The 23,694-nt window shown below is 40.3% G+C and overlaps 1 protein-coding gene across 3 annotated transcripts in view; it reads left to right on the top strand.

Annotated features, from left to right (window-relative positions):
• Positions 1 to 1,751: 1,751 nt before the first annotated feature.
• Positions 1,752 to 23,694, top strand: part of KLHL1 (kelch like family member 1) — a 187,620-nt gene continuing 165,677 nt past the window's right edge. For all 3 annotated transcript variants that reach the window (XM_063125995.1, XM_063125994.1, XM_063125993.1), the window contains exon 1: positions 1,752 to 2,248. In XM_063125995.1, the coding sequence (XP_062982065.1) occupies positions 1,752 to 2,248 (497 nt within the window). The remainder of the gene's footprint in view (positions 2,249 to 23,694) is intronic.

Genomic DNA, 23,694 nt, shown 5'->3' with positions numbered 1-23,694 from the left:
AAAGACTTGTAAACATCATTTTAGAATCCTGTTGAATCCTGCTCACAGATCTTGGTTGTAAAATCTATATGGATTTTAAATTCCAGCATAACGTAATTCCAGCATTTTCTCTGAGGCTCCTGAGACAATTTTTAGTTGGTGCCCTGCCAAATTTTCATGAGGCAGGTAAAGCCAACAACCATGTCAAAACCTGTACCTCTACAGGTGGGACAATAACCCTACAGTTCATACCAGAAAGGATTGTGCGACCATTACTGTGCAAGCCTTTTTTAAAAAAAACCACACTAAATCAATATTTGAAAACATGGGAGCCCAGCAGTATGGGTTGAACATCATTTGAATTCTCATGAATAAGTGAGTGTTTGTACTAGAAGTGGGGTGGGGGGAGGCTAGTGTGGAAGCGCCTTTATTATGGAGTCACTCCTGAGATCAGTTTGTATGGCAAAATACACTTGTCTGAGGAAAACAGAGCGCCACACTCCAATATCCAGAATGTGACCATCTTGGGAAAGCACTCCTGAAGAGGTAAATGCTATGTGGGAGTTGTGTCTTGTCTTGGGAATGCTTTCAGATTCTCAATAGTTGCTCAGGATAGGATGAAAGCTCCCAGCATTTCTACTTGTCTGGGCAAATTTGCTTAAGCAGAACTGCAGCGGCTGAGTGTTTTGGGGAAAGTGGTGTTCTAAAACATCCCTTACGTTTGAAGGCGCAGAAATAATCCCGCAACAACAACACGCCCATTGCGACCTTAATGCTCATATAAAGTACAACACTTTCAATTGGGGTCATCAGGCATCTGCTTCATCCCAAGCTTTCTCTGAACATCTGCATCATTTATCGACAGTGTTGAAAAGGGAGGCGCTGAAGAGGCAGCAGGCAGAGCGAAAATGGTTCAGTGAGGACCTTGACAGCGCGCGCTCTATGTGTGTGTGTGAGAGAGAGAGAGGGAGGGAGGGAGGGAGGGAGAGAGAGAGAGAGAGAGAGAGAGAGAGAGAGAGAGGGAGGGAGGGAGGGAGGGAGGGAGAGAGAGAGAGAGAGATAATATACTCTGCCTATAAAAGCAGCTCCGCCTGCTTCCCCTTTTGCTAACTAGCCCTTAAAGCCTGTGCAACTTTAAACGTTGTTATTCCTTCTCCCCTACCCCGAATGGCTCAGTGGAGGCTTTTTGAGACGGAACTCATAACTCCAGGCTCTTTTCGCACACTTCAGCGCCAGGAAGAAGCTGCCGCCGAGGAAGCCACCTGCTTTCTACTAGAGCTGCTGCTGAGGGGAGGGGAGGGAGGGGGCCACCACGACACACACACGAGGAATCTCTCTCTCTCTCTCTCCCCCCCCCCCCGTCAATTAGAGCAACGCGGGCTTTTCACAGCTTCCCTCCATCAGTCTCCGCCTGGCTTTGGCGGGAGCCTCGCTCGCGCCTTCGCCTCTCGCGCCGCGCGTCTCCCCTGCATTTCTGAGGCACCTTCCGTCAGCTTTCCTGGTTTATTTCCCCACTAAGGACTTCTCCGCCACTTCCTCCTCCTTCTCCGAGCAGCTTCTTCGGAACTCGCCGGCTTCCCTTCTCGTTCTCCGCCTTTCCTTCCCCCCTCGCGCTTTCCTCCGCCCGGAGGCGTCTTGCGAGGCGTTCTTCCAGCGGCGCGGGGGCAGCCAGAGAGCGCGCGCGGCGCTTCGCTCCAGCCTCGCTCGTGCCATTTGCCTGCGCCACGCGCCGCCGCCGCCGCCTCCTCCTCCTCCTGGTCGGCGGCAACAGCATGTCGAACTCGGGCAGAAAAGACTTTGACGTGAAACACATTTTGCGCCTCCGCTGGAAACTGTTCAGCCACCCGGCAGCCCCGGCCGGCGGCTGTTTGCAGCCGGACAGCAGCTTCGAGCACTGGGGGCCGAGCCAGAGCCGCCTGCTGAAGAGCCAGGAGAGGGGCAGCGGCGCCTTCTGGAAGAAAGCCACCTCTTCGTCGTCGTCCTCCTCCTCCTCTTCGCCCTGTGCCGCCTCTTCGCCGCCTCTCAACGGGACTTTGCGACCCGCCACCAGGCTCCATGGACTGGCCGAGCAGCCGCGCAACCGGCCGGCCCCTCGCACCGTCTTCTACGTGGAGTCCCTGGAGGAGGGGCCCGGCGGTGGAGGCGAGCTGGGGGAGTTTACCCGCGAACAGGAGAAAACGCTGGTGCTGCGCGAGGTCAAGGAAGAACCCGGGCCCTTTTTGGATGGTGGCGGCGGCGGCCAAGCAACAGGTGAAGGGGCCGTGCACAGGTACAGTAGCGGCGGCTCTGGCCTTCGCCTTCCCAGGGGAACAGTAGAAAACGAGACGCCACCCTGGGGTTTGGCGTGGGTTGGAGGGGGGTTCCAGGGGAGGCACGCCTTCCTTGGGCGGCCCACGGTGCTTGACCTCTTTGGAGTTGTTTACCTCACTGTACTTAGTCACTCTGCACCCCACTCTATAAAAGAGTTAATGACACTTTTGCACACCTGTCACAATATAAATGACTAAAACACACACACATCAGTACTCTTTAAAAGGCATAATCCAGCCAGCCTCCGCCATATGAGGCACCTTTCCTTGGGAGCCAGCCCTGCAGACCGCTGGGAGCCATCTAACTTTAAACACTGCCTTTGAGGCTAAGCACACTTAACTAGGCTTGAGCACCCGAATCCTGAGCTGGTTCTATTGGAAGCTGAATTCAGTGGGGCTCACTGTCTGGTAACAGCACACAAGGTTGCAGATCTATAGTTTACTCTATTCAGTGGTGCTTATTCCTAGGTGTGTGTATAGGATTACAGGATAGGAACTCACTGCATAGCTCAGTAAGTTCAAAGGGAGGGATAGGTGTGTGCTTAACTCTTCCTTTAACATGAATGGAGTTCAAAATGGTTTAAAGTTGGCTGGATCATATGTTTAGTCTTGCTTTTAGCCACTAGACTTTGCTTTTCATCATTGTCAAAGACGCCATGCTATGCCTTTATACTTTTGCCTGCAAATGCTGCTTCAGATCCACTAGTTTAACTGCAAGAAGGATATAGTGAGGAAGAGTACTTTGCAATTTACTAAAATTGTAGGAGTGCACATGGAGCTAGACAGGTTCCAGATGGGAGACTTTACAATTCAGTCCTGTTTACTTATACCGCATGGTTTTGTATGCACTACATACATTTGGTGTTAATTGAATTCCACATTCCAAATGCATATCTGATCAGTTCTGATTTTGCATGGACCCTGTTGTCTGTGGGACCACAATGTAGGCGGTAAATATTTGACAATCCAGCTGAAGTGATACATTTCTAAGTGCATTTGTATGCAGTGACAAATAAACACACACTTAAATTCACATAGAAATCTGAAGAATATTAAAGCAATTAACTTTGGTTGGACTGTATCCACCTTGACCTTCTGAAAAGGGTACTGAATTCTCCCCTCCATCTAGGGTGTTTTATAACAAGATTTATTTTTTTAAAAAAGTTCCCCAGGTTGCAAGTAGACCAGCCATGTCAACATCCTCCGAGTAGTATAACTTTCTAACCACAAATTGTTGCAACCAAACTGAAACCAATCTTCCCACAAAAGGGAACTTCGAACAGTTTAATAACTTCAGACAGTTTAATTTGAGCTAGGCTCAAGTAGAGCCTTGCTCCAGAATCTATTTCAGAGCCAGGCTCTAAGTCATGCACTCTTCTTTACAGATATTAGTTCATTTGAATATGTGCAGAATGTCTTTCTATACCTAATTTGCTGGGAGAACGAAGTCGCATTAGACTCAATGGGACTCAGTTTTGAGTATCCACGTATAGGATTATACTGTAAGTAACCACAATCAGTCTCCATACACCCAGAATTAGGTGATGAAGTATTTATTTATTTATTTATTACATTTTTATACTGCCCAATAGCCAAAGCTCTCTGGGCGGTTCACAAAAATTAAAACCTTGAAAAGCATAATAAAACAACCAACAGTTTATCACAGAATATAAACTGGACAAAGTGTTGCTGGATGAAGGGTGTAAACATGAACTCTGGCATCTTACTTTAAAAATTAAGTGCTTCGGTTTAAATCCCCAGGAACATATTTTAAATATATACTGTTGCCAAAGATACAATCAACCCTGTGGACTGATCAGAGTGCGTAGTTTCTGAACTTGTTGCATTAACCTGTTGTACTAAAAGTAAGGAAAGTTATTAAAATCCTTTTTACTAATAAGTCAATTAACCTATCATATAAAAATCCAATAGTCAGCTAAAGCCACTGCTTTTGTAGCAAATTTTCTATAAACAATTTTTGCTGTGATGCCTCCTGAAATCATGTATTTCTGGAACAATCAAAGAAACCGTATAGTTGGTCCTTCCAAAGATGGGAAACGATGTGCTCTTACCATGAAAAGAGTACCATTTAAATTAATGGGACTTACTTCTGAGTAAATATATTTTGGGCTGAGCTTCACAAGTATTTACACTAATAACCATCCACATTTACATTTAGTCTGATGAAGTGTTCTGTTTGCATTTCCCTTTGGTATGAGACATTGATTCAATAAGAAGTAATGCCTTCCCTTGTCTCAGTTTGAGAGCAGGAACTATGTTTCATTTTCTTCTACTTATCTTAATATCTTCCAGTTTATTCTGCTTTCTGCAATGACTGAATGTCAAATCAGGACTGGAAAATCATTTCTAATTGTCAAGTATCAACAGGCACATTTCACTTAGAACTAAGCATATTTAAGTCTATTGTCTTCAATGGCAGAGTTAGCCATATGCTTAGAACGCTCCCAATAAAACCAAGGAGACTTAAAACTGCTTAATTAACTATGCAGGTTTGTTTATTTGTTGTTTCAACCATCATGGTCATATCAACTTTACAGATGCAATACAGGTAAGCACACAAAAACTCTACAATGCAAAGAAGTAAAATACAAAAATATACTAAAAAAGGTTGTCATTAGAAGGTGCCCACAAATATGTAAAAGTTCATCTTACAAAGAATTAAAATAAAAGACGCTAAGAGTTTACATTAAAAGCCTCATAAATGTATAAAAGTTAATACTACTGATATGAATTAACTATGCATGTAACTGAAAATAATGATTTAAAGTTACTGAGTGCCACCATTAGTTTTTGAGACAGGTAGGTACTTTGGAATATTTCAGCTTTGCTGTTTATCAGGACTGGACTAAATTGTCAATGCGTATTCAGACGTTAAAGCTGCAATTCTATATTCACTTATGTGAGAGTAAATTCTACAAAATTCTATAGGATTTACTTCTGATTAGACATGCATAAGATTGCAATGTAAGGGTACAATCCTGTGCATGCCTACTCAAAAATAAGTCCCATTGAGTTCCATGGGATTTACGTCACAGTAAACGGGCATAGGATTTTAATCTAAAATGATCATTGACCGTCTGCACCTGATATGTTGTGCGTTTTGCTGGGTATGATGTGTTCAGGCATTTCACATTTTCACCACTAGGGCTCTTTCTACACCTAAGGATTATCCCAGGAAAATGGAGGGATTGTCCCTGCCTGCTCCCAGGATCCTCTGTGTGTCATTTGCATGCACAGGGATGATCCGGAGGGGGAGGGGGAAGGCAGGTGTAGAAATGGCCTATGCCTAGAGGGAGTGGAGGTCTAATGGCATTTAGCATTAGACCACGCTGACCCTTTTTTAAATGCTACAAAAGTTCTAGCTTTGAGGGCTGTTGATGTATGTTTCTCAGATTTTTCAGTGATAGCTGTGTATCCTTTACAAACTATCAGCAGGCAATTGAATGTGTACCTAGTTACTATTTTTCCATGATTCTATATACTCTTTCCCAAAAGATCAAGGACATAAAGATGGGGAAGGAATTATGATTTCCGTGAAGTTAAATGCTGTTTATATATTTCATTTTGTTGAGGATCATACCCCTTTTGTTTCTTTATGATAGTCCATAGTATTCAGTTATCTTTACTCTGAAAGCAAGACAAGGGATCTGTATTACCGTATTTCACCTTCATATTCAGGCAGAGACTATCTGCGACACTACTGCATAAGTATAGATAACAATTGTATTCGTGAGGAAGAAAGTTACTTTATATTTTCAGTTATGTAGCAACATAGGTAAGCAATGTGGCTTGAATGGGGCAAACTTATGGAAATGTTTTGAAGGTTCTTTTAACTTTCTTGAACTTTTCATTCATGAAAACTACAGTATGAAATAGTGTTATTTTTAGGAGGATGAGTCTCTGTTCCACAATACTAAACAACTTTTTTTTAACTAGAGTAGTAGCTGAAAAGTGTCAAACTGAGTTATTTATTTATTTATTTACTTATAATATTTGTATACTGTTCCATATCCAAAACTGAACTTCAGAAAGGAGAAATCTATGAACAGCAGATAACAATAACATGTTAAAATCACTATTTATTTATTTTAAAAAAAACTGAATTCTGATAAAACTGCGGCTGGTCATTCAAGGAAGCCTTCCTGAAATAGCAGTGTTTTCAAGAGACACTAGAAGAAACACAACATTGGCGCCTGCCTGACCTCCAAAGGCACAAAATTCTATAGGAAAGGGAGCACAACACTGAAGGCTCTTTTTCTGGTGGATTCCAATTGGGCCAAAGGTCCATGTGGAACCGCCAGGAGCATGCCCTCTGATGACTTCGTTGACAGGGCAGGTGGGTAAGGGAAGAGACAATATGCCACACAAATAGGTGCTCACCTAAGCAGTTATTAATCTGTTCTAAGTCTTGTAATATGAATGGAATCTCAAGGTAGTACTGCAAGTTCAGCAGCAAATACAGGAAGTTTACTGCCGTGTGTGTAGTTCCTAATCCTGTGTTTGCTACCATATAAGTAATGTGGAGCTGAGGGGTGTGTGTGTGTGTGTGTGCGTGCGTGCACGCATACACCGCATGGTAGGTAGAAGAACAGATGCTAAACTTTCCCCCATCTGCTGGTTTTTTCTGTGCAGCCTTCCATTCTCATATTCGTAAATCCTTTTGCAGAAAACATGTTGTGGATCCTTGGTGACTGTGAAAAATTGTAGGGCTTCCTGAGAAAATCAGAACCTAAAACTCCAGCTTGCTGCTTGCCTTTTGAAAATGCACAAGCTCCTTTTTGGCATGCATCTGCTGCCTTATGTGTAGTTGCACCCAGTTCAAACACTACTTTAATTTGGAAAACAAAAACGATGGTTCGCTGCTTGTTGAACAAGAGTGGAACAACCTCATGTGAAATGGCAGGTGGGAACCTGTTTGAGATCTCAGGTTCGTTGATAGGCTACTCACGTGAGTAGAGTGTTTCAAGCAGTTACTTGTGCATATAATGATATATGAATCAGTTTCAAGGCAGTGGAACTGGGAAGCTGATTTTATACAATTTGACTGTTTTTATTGGAAAGTTTTGCAAGTATTCATTTATTTTTCATACTTTGGGGAGCATCAGAGCATTTGTAGCTGTTCTGCAGAATGGAAGGAATAGAAGAAGTAAAATAATGCCTTCTTTTGGGTCAGTTAGTTTAATCATGTTCAAAGCTCCTTCAAGATTCCCTCCTCCCCTACAGCTGCCATTTGCCACCAAAGGCAATATTTGCAACATGCATCTTCTTTAGAGGAAACTAGAAGCCTGGGTAGCATGGGGTTTCCTGCTTGAAAAGCAATGTGGGGGCAGAGAGAAAGGGTTAAAACTGCTGTCCTCTTGCATTCCAGGCATGATTCTCATAGGAGACCATCCATGGCTTCTCTGGATTAAGAAAGTCGTGCCCAGCCCTAAACATGCTATTTTAAGCACACTGTTGATGTAATTTGTAGTTAAGCCTGAGGCCCTTTCCACACCTAAGAATTATCCCAGGAAAATGGAGGGATTGTCCCTGCCTGCTCCCAGGATCCCCTGTGTGTCATTTGGACGTACAGGGATGATCCCTGGAAAAAAGGCAGGTATAGAAATGACCTGAGTCTCCACAGAGTTTTCTTCAAAACTGTTTTACAACTGTTGCTTGTCTCGGCCTAAAACTGGAATGACAAAAGGGAAAGAAGTAGGAATATTTCTGTCTCAGTTTCCCTTTGGGGTTCACAGTATCCTTGTTTTGCCTTATCTTGTCAGTGCCCTAAAATTAAAGGCATGCCGTTTACTTAGATTGGAGTTGAATTTCAGTTGTTTTTGACTATTTTAAAATATGTATGTGTGTGAAAAAGCGAATTCAGTATCTTCTAGAAAAGATCTGTATATCCTTGTTGGTTCCACTGCAGGTGATCAACTAATACACTGTTTAAAGTAATAGTGTATGTATCAGAAGAGTGGAATTCAGCTAACTTTGATTGAGTGCAGTGGGTACAAAAACTGTGTAATACAAAAAGCACTGAAGAGAGGGACTCCCAAGTCATACCCTTGTTAGTTCCATTTATTTCAGTGTTAACAAATTGCAATTGCATCTTCCTTTATATATCTTTTCTTGTTGTTAATTAGTGAATTTGCAGCAGAATCTGTAGATAAAATGTTAAGTACAATTACTCTTTTGCCTGGATTTCTAGTCTTCATATAATAAATAAGATATATTGTGTTAAATATTTCAATATAGTAATATATCCAGACTGTTTAACCTGCCTGGCATATCATTAGATGAGGATTAGTCTAGCAGAAACTACTTTAGAATTGTGTAATGTTTTCAGATGCAGAAGAAAAGTAGTATTTAATCTACTTGAAATAAGCTTTTAGTGTGTTTATCAATGACCATAGTGTTTTTAACAACGAACATGGCTCGTTTCACAACAACTACGCTACATAAACAACCTAAATGTGAACATCTGAAAAAAGAAAAGTGCTACTAGCAAAGATCATGGTGGTAAAGTTTTGATAATATTCAGTATGAAGAGATGAGTGTTTAATATGGGATTAGGGATACAAACATTTGCAAAATATATTTTAGAAAACCTGCTGCCTTTTTCATAACAATTGTTCTGATGCGAGGGAGACCTATAGGATCTACCAGCTCCACATCCATATTGTATGAATCCCATTAAATTGGCTGGATGTGTCTTTTGATGGTATGAGAGCCAGTGTGGTATAGTGGTTAGAGTGTTGGATTAGAAAGATCATAGTTCAAATCCTTTCTTGGCCATAAAGATCCCTGGCTGATATTTGGTCAGTCACTATTTCTCAGCCTAACCTACCTCATATATTCCTTTGAGCCCCTCAGAGAAAGGAGGGATATAAATATAACTGTAAATAATATGAAGATGTACTACTAATTATTATCTATGTATAGAGGTGGGTTGCCCCCAACAATAGTGCTTGATGAACTGTCATAGAGTAAAGAAGTCAGATTAGTTTCATAATCTAAAATTACATCTAAATACTTATTATTATTATTCCAATTACGTGCTTTACAGAACAACAAACAAGAAGAAGTTTCCCTGCCTGTGGCATTTAAAATATAACATTTGTCAGTAGCTTAAGGTTGCATAGGAATAGAACAATATTCTTTCTACTCTGTTGCCTGTACTTAGGCTTAGTTTAGTAGAGCAGAGAGTCAAACCTTGAATTCCTTTTCGGACAAGCTCTTTGGAACGGCATTCCAATGTTAGCTGGGACTGAATGCAAAATAAGGCAGGGCCAGGGCCAAAAATACCAAAAGATGCTAGCATATTTTAGCACAAAGTTCTTACAGTAACTAAGCTTTTGGAGAGGCTGGTCAACCTTTTAGAATAGGAAAAAAACCTGTGCATAAAGGATGTACCTATTTTTTTAATAGTTCATGGCGCCCTTCAAAATCGTGAAGCCAAATTACAGTGCAGATACAGATGAATCCCCATAAGACAATATATTTGGGGGATCTTTTAAATGGTTCTAATATACTAAAAAATTATAATGGCATTAGTTTTTTGTAGACTACAGCCTGTGGAAGCTTTTGCCATAATAAATGTGTTAGGTCTTAAGGTGCCACAAGACCCTTCATTGTTCTTCTAAAACATACACCGTTACTACACCAGCATTTGTATTGGATTATGTCAATTTGTACAGAGAACATATTGCACACCAAAAATACAAACCAAACCATATACTTTGTGTGAAAATACTTAGTTGCTACTTTGTTGTGTTTCCAATCACAAGCACAGTTTTACACAAATAGGCCCTAGTCAGACTTTTTGGCTGAATATGCAGAGGTTGGAGCAGGGCTAGCCTGTCATAATATGTATGATAAGGTAATTCTATTGAGATTAATCAATAAAATCTAAATTAATATAGCTTAGCTTTGGACATACATTTTCAGGAGTGAACCACCCACTGTTCTGGTCTGTCTCCTTACTCAAATACTACCATAACACACGTTCAAAGGAACTAAGCATTCTCCATGTGCTGAAGGGATTTTTGGGTTGGTTTTTTATTTTTTGTGCTGATTTGAGTTTAGAATTTTAGACTACAAACTCCTCCAAAGGTTAGAAGATTCGCTTGGAGAAATCTTCATTAATGCAAAAATGTGTAAAGGCTGCATATTCAGACAAAGAGCAATCGGGGTCATCCTACTTAAATCCTGTTTGGGTTCACTTGGATTTAAATTACAGAGTAAGAGTTTGGAGTATTACATTAAAAAGTCTCACTCAGGGCAGCCATGGAAACTGTAAGAAAAGCCATTTTATTTGGAGGATTTCTAAAGTCAGGTTTGTTTGTTTTTTATTGCTAAAAATTGCTGTGAGTAAATCTGAACTGTCACTGTTTTACAGGAGAAGTTTGACTCATTTTCATCTTTGTGCAAGTTCTTCAATGTTGAGAGCTTTCCATCTTTCTTTTGATGACCAATTCTTTTCCCTTCCTGTCCCTTTAAATAAATGTGATTCTACTGTTCCCATAACTTATGCCGGTAATACCTCTGTCTTAATGAACTTTTGTGCTATTGAAAACATTGAAATTCATTTCCAAGCAAAGATCCTTAGAAATAGGCTTGTAAATGTCTCTTTCCTGAATCCTAAAACAAACAAGGAAATAAAAGTTAAAAATAGAACTAGGCTTCTTAAGTACCATCTGCCTAATTGCCAGATGAGCTACTAGGTCAGTGCAGGTGTCATTTTATAAATCAGACCCTTCCACCATGAATACCAATTCCTTGCAAATAGATACTTTTCTTTAATGTGCAGCCGTTGATAACTTTCATTAGCAATTTCATAAACAATCTGGAAGAAGCTGTTTCTCCATAATTTCAGAATTGCAGAAAAGCAAAAACTAACCAATTTTGTATGGGAGCAGTGTGTGTGGAAGCATGCTTCTTTATGCATTGCCAGTGAAGGTGCACATATGGGCTTCCACTTCCTTATGTTCATCCTCACCATATTTAACCGAATGTATCATATTGTTCTTTGGAACTAATTTTTATTGTTCAATTTTTATCTAAATTACCCCTAGACTAGAATATATATATATATATATATATATATATATATATATATATATATACACATACACACACACACACACACGTACGTGTGTGTGTGTGTTGGGGGAACTTTTCAGTTGCATAGGCTGGCATGTATGAGTAGTCTGTCAACTCAACAGGAAAACTAGTATGATCCCTGCTGTGGTGATTCCAAGCTCTCCTGCTGAGATGTGAGACAGTAAAGAGGTCTGCTGTGCAATCCACAAAGCTTTATTCAGCAAATAAACATCTCACACCTGAAGGGAGCAGGAATGCTAGGACCTTTCCTCTAAGCTTAATTAGGCTAACTAAGCTAGCCAGTGGCCCTTTCAAGGGAGAGTTTCCTCTGCAATCCAAGAGCCACTTTAGCTCAGGGAGGTCTTCTCAAGAAGTCTTTGGCTAGCCTGGTGGACCGCCTCTCACCTGCTTGCAACTATGCCTGCTTGATACTGATGTGGACTCTGGGATCTGTCAACTCTGAAGTCCCCCCCCCACAGAAGCTAAGTTCCCAGGGACTGGGGGAGTATGGGATCTGAGTCGTTGGCATCCTTTCTGCTAAGCTCCTGGGAAGATTCCCCTTTGACTCCTGAAGAGTTTAGAGGATCTCCGCCCCCCACTTCCTGTCTTGGCAGGTAAATTTCTAGACTTTCTTCTTCTGATTGACCTCCTGAAACTCCTTGACCCACACTAGTGAGAACAGGCCTGATCCTGACACCTACATATTTGTGATGGAATGTCTATTTCCGATGCCAACATAACACTCCTGCAGCACTGGAATGACATTGCTTTTTGGCATAGGTGTGGTTTAGCCCATTCTGAAATTGTTTTATGACACAAAAGTCTTAGATACTCTTTAGCTGGATTCAGTATTGATTCTGTCTTTCCATCCCCTTGATGTTACTATGATTAAATGGGAATCATGCCTTAACTCTTATTCTCACTATATATTTTTCTAATATTAGATTTAAAACCGAACTCAGTGTTTTATCATGTCTTCTTCAATAACAAATCAACCTAATACTCAGATGTTTATTTTAAGTTCAAGTTCCATGTAAATAATTGGGTTTTATGCTTAGGGGAATGGTCTGACAATCATAACAAATATTCAGGCAGAATATTTTTTAAGATGACATTGGATTGTTTGTCTCTGTGTTTGCTGGGCAATCAGAGTGCCTGGCAAGTCCAGAGAGAAGCTAATATACTTCTACCACTCCCCCACCATCTTGGAGTTAGATGGGTGGCAAAGGCTTGAGTTCTCTCTGTGTTTTCCAGGATATTGGAAAGGTGGCTACTAGGAGGAGGGCTTTCTCCGCTGTGGCACCCCGGTTGTGGAACGAGCTCCCCAGAGAGGTCCGCCTGGCGCCTACACTGTACTGCTTTCGTCGCCAGCTGAAGACCTTTTTATTCACTCAGTATTTTAACACTTAATTTTAACTTAAATTTAAATTTTACTGTTTTAACTCTGTATTTTAACCTTATATCAATTTTGCTGCGTGGTTTTATCCTGGTTGTGCTTTTTATATTGTATTTTGTATTTGTATTTTTAACTTGTTGGTTGTTTTATGATGGTTTTAATTTTTGTGAACCGCCCAGAGAGCTTCGGCTATTGGGCGGTATAAAAATGTAATAAATAAATAAATAAATATTGAGGTATCAGCTTGAAGCTGGAACCAGGGACTTGGATAGGCTAAGTATTTGTGAAAACACTGAGCACCCACTAAGTACAGAGCCAACACAAATCCCAAGCTTCCTCCAAATTTTTGGGTGGTTCAGGAGGCAGAGATAATATCCCCCCAGCCAACCCACAGCTTCAGGATTGGGAAGGAGCCTTAGGGTTCATCACGCTCACCAGAGGCTGACTGAGCACATGCTGTGATGAGTGAAATTGTGGACCCTTGTTGATACAACCTGTATTAGTAGTATAGTATTATATAGACTCAGGTCAAATAAAAGGATGTTCTTCATACAGCATAACTAAGTTATGAAAATGAGGGTGTGTGAGAGAAAAAGAAGCAGTGTCAGTCCTCATTCCACCCTATCTACTCTGGCAATACTATTTCAGGAACTAATAATTCCATCCACAACAATAAGGGGTTCATACACCTGCTCACTTTCCAATGAGATATATGCCAATATTTGACAGCAATGCCTACTGCATTCTACACAGGACAAACAGGCCAGACACTGCAGATAAATGGACACAAATCTTACATCCAAAAGTTTCAGAATGTTTTGAACAACAGTTTTAGCCACAGATGAAATCCACATAGATGGGTGATCTCCTTCAAAGTCAGTTTGTATATGCCATGAACTGTAAAGAAATGGCATACTTCAAAAGAGATGGAGAGACTAAGCAATGAAGGATAGCTTTACTAAGTAGCAGGAAATGGTGGATATTCAATAACAGGCTGCTAAATAAATTACTTCTCTTGGGGGAGAGGACGGGTGATGAACAGTGAGCAATATTAAGATGGCTAAGATCATCCATCAATAGTACCATGAACTCTAGCCAGATTTCGCTAAGATGTTCAGTGTTTTTGGAAGAGTTATCTGGGGAATGGAAACTAGAAGGCTGAAATTGCTTCTTCGTAATATGTATGGTCAGCTATGAATTGTGTTATGAGTGCAATATGGAGAATTGCAAAGTTTTTATTTTTAAGTTTTGGTTTTTATTATTGTCAGCCGCCTTGCATACCATTTCCTTGATAGAAAGTCAGGAAGGGCATAAATCAAATAAACAAATATTTTATGTAAAATGTCAAATTCGATATTGGATTTCCTAGATTTAGTCCAGATAATCCTCTACACATGCACGCACGCACACACACACTGCTTTATTTAATTCTTATTTGTCTTGCTGTGCAACAATATAAAGTACATGGTGTTTGCAGTCACTGCAATTATCTTTGACAGCTGCCAAGGATTTATACACCAGTCAACCTTAGATGGATAATAAACTGTAGATGGTGACCTGCTTATCAAGTAGATAATTATTTTTGAATAAACATATTATGGCTCTCTATGAACATATTTCAGCCTTGTTACTCTTTTTGTGTTGATACATACATAATAGGATTTAATGCCATTGGGAATCAAGCTATAGCAGACGTATATTTGAAAGAGCATTATAAGAATTTCAGAATAATAAGGGTAAAAGAGCAGCATTGTGTCTTCAGTAAACTTCTAATATGCAAAGCAGTATCATTTTGATAGTTTCAATGGAATTCATTTTGAAGTTCTGATAACTGCATTTTACTTTTTTTAAAAAAAAATAAAATAAAACCTACTAGAAGCTGTGTTGTCCTATGGGAAGAGAGGAGGGTGTTTCATATATAGAAAGTTAACTGACTATTAGGCCTTAGCTAGACCGGGCTTTATTACGGGGCGAATCCCGGGATTGTCCCTATGCGTCCACATGGCGCACAGGGGATCCCAGGATCAGGGAGGGATGATCCCTCCCTTGCCCCCGGGATAGTGCCCTCCACTTTGGGCCTGCTTTTTCTGTGAGCCCGAGACCACGGAATGTGTGGCCCATTGCCACGGTTTGACCTGGCTCTACGCAATTCCTTGCACGGAGCCGGGAGCTGCGCCCATCGGGGGTGGGGGTGGGAGCAGGGAAATGATTTTTTTTTTTAAAAAAAAAGCACCTACCTTTGGCGCACAAACATTTGTGCACTCCTCTTCCTTTATTTATTTATTTTTAAAAAATGGCAGCCATGACATCTCTCTTCCTGAGGTCGTCGCGCCTCACGTGTAAACAGAGGAGGGATTTCACGTTAATCACAACACAAAATCTTCCCTCCTCCATCGTGGACTATCAGGTAGTTCTACCTAAGCCCTTAAAATGCTGAAGGGAACAGCCTAGGACAACAAATGGACTGTGGCTAATTGGAGATTGACCACAGTAGCATGTATTGGTGAAGCAAATATGGTTTCAGGAGATGAAGTAAATAACAGAATCAGCGATTTGTCTTCATGTTTTGGAGTATCAGAACACTAAAGGCATATCTACACTAGAGACTTAAACTGATATAGCAACCATTATCTCTTCCTTGAACACCTGGAAACTAGTCTGTGAAACAAGGGCTGGGGATGATTCTGTGGTTCTCGTAACGCTTTGTGTGAAGCCATGGCAGTTAAAATGATATAAAACTCACATCTGTTTGTTGAGCAAATATGCTTTAATCACCGTTTGACAGAATGTAGACTGTGGTCCCCCAACAGTGGTTGATTTTCAGCAGACTACCCAGTGCCTGCTGGTTCTTGAATTTCTTGCAAAGAATCCTGGATAGGTGCCAGGAACTTCTTGTGTTCTGAGCCATCTGGAAGCAGCGTATATCTGGAATAGGAGGAAAAGTGTTTAGAAAAGAGTCTTGGGCACTACTTCAGCCCCAGACTGCATACGTCACAGAAGAGAGACGAGAATTAATTTCTTAAGGCTGTTACATATGATATTCCAAAGGTGCATAAACTCTCCATGCAGTGATGTCTGTCCTTATGAAAAGCTGCTGTGTACATAGTGACCTGGTTCACACACCATGACAGGAATTCCTGAGTTGTTTAACTCAGGAATTGCCAGGGATGAGTGAAGTGATGGGTGTGCTGCCTCCCGCACACTGGTTGTTTCTGCTTTCAATTTTGTGACATCTGAATCTAGAAAATCTAGGTTGTTTAGGGGTTAAACAACCCAGAGTTGACTCATGGTTTGTTACTGGCTTTACTTTGGGTTGTTTAGAGATTTTGAATGTGTTCCTGGGTTTGAATGTGTTCCTGGGTTATTAATTAAAAGTGGAAACAATGTTGCTTGTCTCAGGAGATAATCCGGGAAGTGCAAACCAGGTCAGTGGGTGAAAATGGAAGCAGTTATGACACTAGTCCTTAGAAACTATAATAATAGCTTTTTATAAAGCACTGTATAAGTACATTATTAACTTGCTCAATAACTAAGAAAGTCCACACCATCACCCCCCATCCCATATTAGTATATAAGTATCTGAGATTTGAGTATTATAGGGCCTGTTCAGATGACACTTAAGGCTCTGTGGTTAGCGAAACTGTGGTTCTCTGGGGTTAGTACTAACCACAAGTTGTGTTGTCACACTTCTGACCCTGCTTGCAGACAGTCTGACTGTGGTTAGGAAAATGCATTGCACAAGACCTTAACCAGAAGGGTTTAAAGTGTCTTCTGAACAGGCCCAATGCCAGATGCATAATACCTCTGCCAGCCACTTTGCTAAACACATCACATTTCAGTATCTAAGTTTACAATTCTATGCATAATTACCTTGATATAAGCTAATTGAACACAATGTGTTTACTTCTGAGTAAATATGCATAGGATTGGATAATGCAGTATATGGGCAGCACTATGCTGTTTAGTGTTAAGTAATTCAACCCAGTCAGAGGTGAGAAATTTTGCCTTAGCTGGGATTATTGGCATTATCCAATTTTTAGAACTAATCATTGAGCTCTTTAATTTCCATTTAATTTAAAAATGAAGTTACAAATTAGGAACTGAAGTAAGTTGCATGAGAACCAAAGGATCTCTTCTTTGATTGCCTTTGTTTCATTTTCAGATAAGGAAATATATAAACAATAATATCTTCGTTATATAGCAGTCTTTCCCAACCTTGGGTCCCCAAATTGTTGAGCTACAATTTCCAGTACCCTCAGCCAGCATAACTAGTGATCAGGACTAATAGGAATTGTAGTCCTACAACATGTTGGGAAAGGCTAATGTAGAGTTTACAGAGTTAAGACAGAATGGGCCTGTTCAAACAATACACTAAGCCATGGTTAGTCTTCTAAGCCTTTTGCAGCAAATGGTTAGTGAGTGTTTTTAAACCATGGTTGTGTAGCCAGCATGGTTAGGAATGGCTCACATGACATGCTAACTCATGGTTCACACAATATGTTACGCCATAATGTTTAGCTTAAAATGCTTAACCACTGTGGTTTAGTATGTTGTCTGAACAGGGTCAACAACAGATGTCTTGCTTAGGATATTTGGAGAAGTAAAGAGAACCAGGAGCTCAAGTGCTTTGTAGTTACTCTTCTATGCAATTCCCTTATATGTTAGCTGTCAATTTAGGAAGTGATGGAGAATTGTGGGTTACAGGAAGTGTGTGGCACTTATACATCCTGTTCCTTCTACCTTTCTGAAAATTCAAGGCACTCCAAAATTAGCATAGCTAGTGATTCACAAATGGTATCAAATGACCTGTTCAATCTTGGGTTAAATTTTATTTTTGCAAAAGACAAATGTAATTGAGCAGAGAAACTGGGTGCAGAAGAGACTTGCAAAATTTAGATTAACTGTGCCAACCTGAAGAGGAGACTGCTTCCTGACGATGCCCAGTATATTCATCTTGAATGGTACAGGTGGTAAATGGTAACATTTGTTGTCTCACAATATGCTTTTGAACCGAAACTAGGCGTTTTACAAAACCTTTGCTACTGCTTCCTTAAATTCCTTTCTTGGCTATATTCCTTATCCCCAGATGATCACCATGGGCAGGGTAGGGAGGCCAAGAACACATAATAATGTGTGAAAGCACTGTAAGTCTTAGCAGAAGGGTGTATACAACTGTTCCAAGGCAATTGACACTCCTTTGTGAATCTCCATTCCATGAGCTAGCCCAAGATTGAAGAAATATAAGCAGGAAATCCCTGCTTATGCAAACACTGATTATTGATAATCCTACCTTAACAACCTTTAAGGGCTATTTCTATTGGAAATCTTTAAACATAGCCATGTTTCATTTTCTGCTGTCATTTTTTTTTGACATGTTTATAAAGATATTAACTCCTAGATTATATCTTTTTGTTTGTTTTGGCTTTCATGCATTTATGAAAAGTAGTTTGACAGAAAAGAATGAGAAGGCATCCACAAACCAAATTTGTTGGTTAGCATGCATTTTTCATTGTGGAAGATATATAGTTGCTCTCTTTTAAACTGAACACTTCAGAATCTCAACCTCGAAGTTAAAATTTTATAACCTTAAACCTTATGAAACTTTAAATCTGGAATAAAAATTTAATTCACCCGCTGAATCCATCTGCAGCATAGAAATGTTTTGAAGATTTCCTAAGCACAGAGAAGAAAGCCTTAAAATGGTTAATATTTCAGGTTTGGGGCTTTAAAGAGCACTCTATATAAACCAAATGTAAGAATTAAGCTTATCGCTTAGCTAAAGAACAACAACATTTACACAGAAAAAAAATAGAATAAAAAGACTCACTCCTTGCTAGTTCAGTTTAGGCTCATGTTTTAGACCCTAGAGAGCAACCTATTAAGTATAGCAAGTTTAAGTAAGCTTACGCAATCAACTTATCCCTTGGTTTTCATCTTTGGTTTAAAGAAAACCCCATAGTCATACGGAAATAACGGCCACTCTTTGCTAGCTTCATTTTAGGCTCAGCAGGGCAAGGAAGCCAGGGCGGTAAACTCTTCCCTTCCCAGAGGATGTTAACAACTACAGGCCGGTGGCTAATATCCCCTTCCTGGGCAAAGTGCTTGAGCGGGTGGTTGCAGGACAACTCCAGGCACACTTGAATGAAACGGATTATCTAGATCCATTTCAATTGGGTTTCAGGCCTGGTTTTGGAACGGAAACTGCCTTGGTCGCCCTGTGGGATGACCTCTGTCGGGAGAGAGACAGGGGGAGTGCGACCCTGTTGGTTCTCCTGGACCTCTCAGCGGCTTTCGATACCATTGACCATGGTATCCTTCTGGATAGGTTGTCTGAGCTGGGAGTTGGAGGTACTGCGTTGCAGTGGTTCTGCTCCTACTTGGATGGTTGATACCAGAAGGTGGTGCTGGGGGATTATTGCTCTGTGCCGTGGCTCCTAAGCCATGGGGTTCCACAGGGCTCTATCTTATCCCCTATGCTGTTTAACATATACATGAAGCCGCTGGGGGAGGTTATCCAGAGATGTGGACTGAGGTGTCATCAATATGCGGATGATACCCAGCTCTACCTTTCCTTTTCATCAAACCCAGGTGAGGCAGTGGCTGTTCTGAACCAGTGCATGGGCACGGTAATGGACTGGATGAGGGCTAATAAACTGAAACTCAATCCAGACAAGATGGAGGTACTGTTAGCGGGTGGTTCATCTGTCCGGCGAGGTGATGTTTGCCCTGTCCTGGACGGGGTTGCACTCCCCCTAAAGGATCGGGTCCGTAGTTTCGGGGTGCTCTTGAATCCAGAACTGTCACTTGAGGCACAGGTGAACTCAGTGGCAAAGAGCACCTTTTATCAGCTTAGGTTGATATGCCAACTGCGCCCTTACCTGGACAGAGATAGCCTAGCTACAGTTATCCATGCTCTGATAATCTCTCGTTTGGATTACTGCAATGCGTTATACGTGGGGCTGCCTTTGAAAACGGTCCGGAAACTTCAACTGGTAGAAAACAGGGCAGCACAGTTACTAACAGGGACTGTCCGACGAGACCACATCATGCCAGTCCTTTTCCAGCTTCATTGGCTGCCAGTCCAGGTCTGGGCCCGATTCAAAGTGCTGGTATTAACATTTAAAGCCCTAAATGGCTTGGGGCCAGGCTATCTGAAGGAACGCCTCCTCCCATATGTACCTGCCCGGACCCTAAGGTCATCCTCAGGGGTCCTTTTCCGTGAGCCCCTGCCAAAGGAAGTGAGGCAGGTGGCTACCAGGAGGAGGGCCTTCTCTGCTGTGGCACCCCGGCTGTGGAATGAGCTCCCTAAGGAGGTTCACTTGGCACCTACGTTATATGCTTTTAGAAGACACGTGAAGACCTTTTTATTCTCCCAGCATTTTAACAGTCTATAAATAAATTTTAATTTGGTGTTTTAAATTCGTAATTTTGCATTGCTGCTATTTTTATCTGGTTGAGCTTTTATATTGTATTTATATTATGGTTTTATACTGTTGTTTTATACTTTGAATGTTTTTAACTTTTGTGAACCGCCCAGAGAGCTTCGGCTATTGGGTGGTATAGAAATGTAATAAAAATAAATAAATAAATAAATACTCAGATTAAGTAACTTTAAATTAAAACCAACGAACAAACACTAAGCTGTAAATAAACTCCCTACCTTCTCCCAGTAACAGAGTTCTAGTAAACAAACCCTGTAACAGCAGTAACAACAACAACAACAACAATAATAATAATAATTAAAAATCAGTTATGAAGGTAGAATGCCAGCAGGGGTGTGGGGGCTTTTTTTATATCACTCCTGAAACATATTCCCAGGGCAATTCATTATAGTTATTTGGGCTAAGGGTAGGGGATTTTCAAATCAGTAGACCTAAAGCCTCTTTGTACCACGATGACTCTAAAAAAAACAGGGTGATCTGTAGAATCTGTAGACATTCATACTGTTTAGAGATTGTGTTGAGAGCTCTTTAAAAAAACAAAAAATACTGATTCTGGATAGCAACCTTGGCTGAAAAAGATCATAGAAAATTACTAAAGCTCTATGAGAAATAATGTTTTACATCCTGCTTCAGGCATTTTGTAATTGGGTAGCTTTGCAAGCAATTATCTCTCAACTCGAGCTTCTTTCTGTAAAATGGGAAGAATGACTTCCCTCACATGGTTTTTATGATGTCTAATGAGATAAATATTGTAAACAATATTGAACATATATACACACACATATATACACACACACACACACACACACACACACATATATATATATATATATATATATATATATATATATATATGTTTTATATCCATCGTAACTGAACCTAATCTTTACCCAATAATTCCAAACCTTAGGAGTTTTTTGTTGTTGTTCTGCTATGTCTCTTTATCGGACCTGTGTACAAGCTGGGAAATCCCCACCACCTCATTTTCAGAAAAGGATATGTCCTCTGTTTCTACTTCACCTTTATATGGTATTCACATCATCATAACTGAGATCAGTGTCCAGTGATACTGACCCATGATACTTCTGGACAAGGCTTTTACTAGAAAAATATTTGTTAAGGAAGAGAAATGGAATAGTTGCTCAATGCTTTTGTTTGGACTTGTTATGGACACTTTTCCGCATGTGGAACCTGAGGCTTTTTCAGTGGCTGCATCCAGACTTTGGAACCCCCTACCAAGGGAGGGTCATTAAGCACCCTTGTTGATGGCTTTCTCATTGTAGACAAAACTGTTTAAAACCATTATTTGGCCTATGCAGCTAATTTGTTTACTCTGCTCTGTGTTTCAAACTGCACTTAATGATAACTTAACTGGCTGCTATTTTTATATGCCCTTATTTGACTTTTAGGTGCTTTTTTATTTATTGTGTCACCTTTTAATTTTGGATTTTTCTGTTGTTAGATGTGTTGGGAATATTTTTTGGGGCAAATAAAAGTGAGATAAATAGAATAAACAAATGTATCAAATTAGGTAAATAAAAATGCCACCATGTGTGTTTTACATTGCTACTATGTCATGAACTTTCTATTTTTAAAAACAGCAAGCAGGGTAAACTTGAGCGTTACTATGAAATGCTAATGGCGCAGTTACGTAGTAGTTGGCCCGCATATGTGAATTTTTTAAAAAGTAATTAGCCTATAATATGTATTGCTGCAAATACACTGATGGCTTTGAGGACAAATCTTTGCCTTGCGCTATGTTTTGTTGTAAAGAATAGTGGAGAGTGTATGAATGCTCCCACATCTTTAATGTCAGAACGATCTTTTGTGCTATTAAAGTAGCTTTAAAAGAACAAAATTATAATTAAGAACCATGTGCTGGAAAGTCTGAGTCCATTGAAAAATATTCATGCGCAACAGATATGATTGGTATTAACACCAAGTTCATCATTTTGCTCGCTTGGTTTATTTTTGCTGATGCAACCTTGTTGCCTTTGGAAAGTGGTAGAAAACACTGTCGGCATCCCAATTCCCAGTCCTGCCTCAAAATATACTTTTCGTTAGGACATCTCCTTCCATGCTGGGGCCTCAGCAATATTTTAACTATATATGGTTCAACCCAAAGGGTGTTATTTTACTATATTGTGCTACTAACTTGGGATTTATTTATGTATTTAATTTGCCAAGTATGCAAACAGTATATGAGACCCTGGCAGCCCTATAACTCATAGTAAATTCATTGTAAATTATATATTAGTAGTTTCAGTTTTTATCTTTGTTGGAAAAGAAAAAAAAGTTAGTTGCAAGAACAGAAGAGGTTGCCTTGTACCAAATCTGGCCATTGATCTATCTAGCCCAGTACTGCCTGCTCTGACTGGCAGTGGCTCTCCAAGGTCCCAGGAAAAGATTATTTCTCAGTCTGATGCCTAATATCCTTTTAACTGCAGATGTCAGGGATTGAGCCTGGAAGAATGTACAAGCAAAGCAGGTGCTCCACTGCTGAATCTTGAGTGTCTTGAATTATTATTTTAAATTTATAGATGCTTAATAATTTTTCAGATTATTATTATTATTTGTTATTATTTATATACTGCCCCATAGCCGAAGCTCTCTAGGCGTTTTACAAAGATCATATTGTTTCATAGTTTTTGACATGTTTGTGTGAGTGTCTCAAAGTTTGTTTAAAGTTGTTAAAAGAAGTACCCCCTCTTTTTTAATAACAAAAAACCAAGAGGTTAGTGCTGGATGTGGCTCTTTACTCACTTACATGGGACTAAGCCCCATTGGACTTATTTCTGGGTAATATATTTCAGTAGTAGGTGTGTATAGGATTGCATTATAACTCTTCCATCTTTTGCATTGACGGCAGCTTTCAAACACTTTTCCAGGGACTCCATTTAGTAGAGTGCATTTCAGTTGTCAATTCTTGAGGTTACATGAAAAGCTTGAATGACAAGTGCTAGATACTATCAAGAAATTAAAAAAAATCATAAATTACTGTCACATGTCAAGCAGTAGGGCTGGGACAGACCTCTATGTGAGATCTTAGAGATCCCAATGCTAATCCTGTAGACAATGCTGGGCTACACAGACCAATAGCCTGATTACTAGTTTCAGAAGATAAAGTGTTAGGTGACTAAGGGCTCATCTACAACAAGCAGGATATTCCAATATTAAAGTGGTAGGAAAGTGGTATATAAAAGGCAGGAGCCACACTACTGCTTTATAGTGGTATTGAAGTGTACTGACAACTGTTGGGGCCCATTGACACATACCATATGCCGCTTATATATTGCTTTCATAGAGTTATATCCTGCTTGGTGTAGATGTGTCATGGGCCCCAACAGTTCTTAGTACACTTCAGTACTACTATAAAGCAGTAGTGTGGCTCCTGACTTTTATATACTGCTTTCATATTGGAATATCCTGCTTGGTGTAGATGAGCCCTAAGTTTTCCCTCCTT

This window comes from Elgaria multicarinata, chromosome 5 (assembly GCF_023053635.1).
Source record: "Elgaria multicarinata webbii isolate HBS135686 ecotype San Diego chromosome 5, rElgMul1.1.pri, whole genome shotgun sequence".
Taxonomy (NCBI): Eukaryota; Metazoa; Chordata; class Lepidosauria; order Squamata; family Anguidae; genus Elgaria; species Elgaria multicarinata.
The sequence above is the reverse complement of the archived record's forward strand: the minus strand, read 5'-3'. Positions and strand labels throughout refer to the sequence as shown.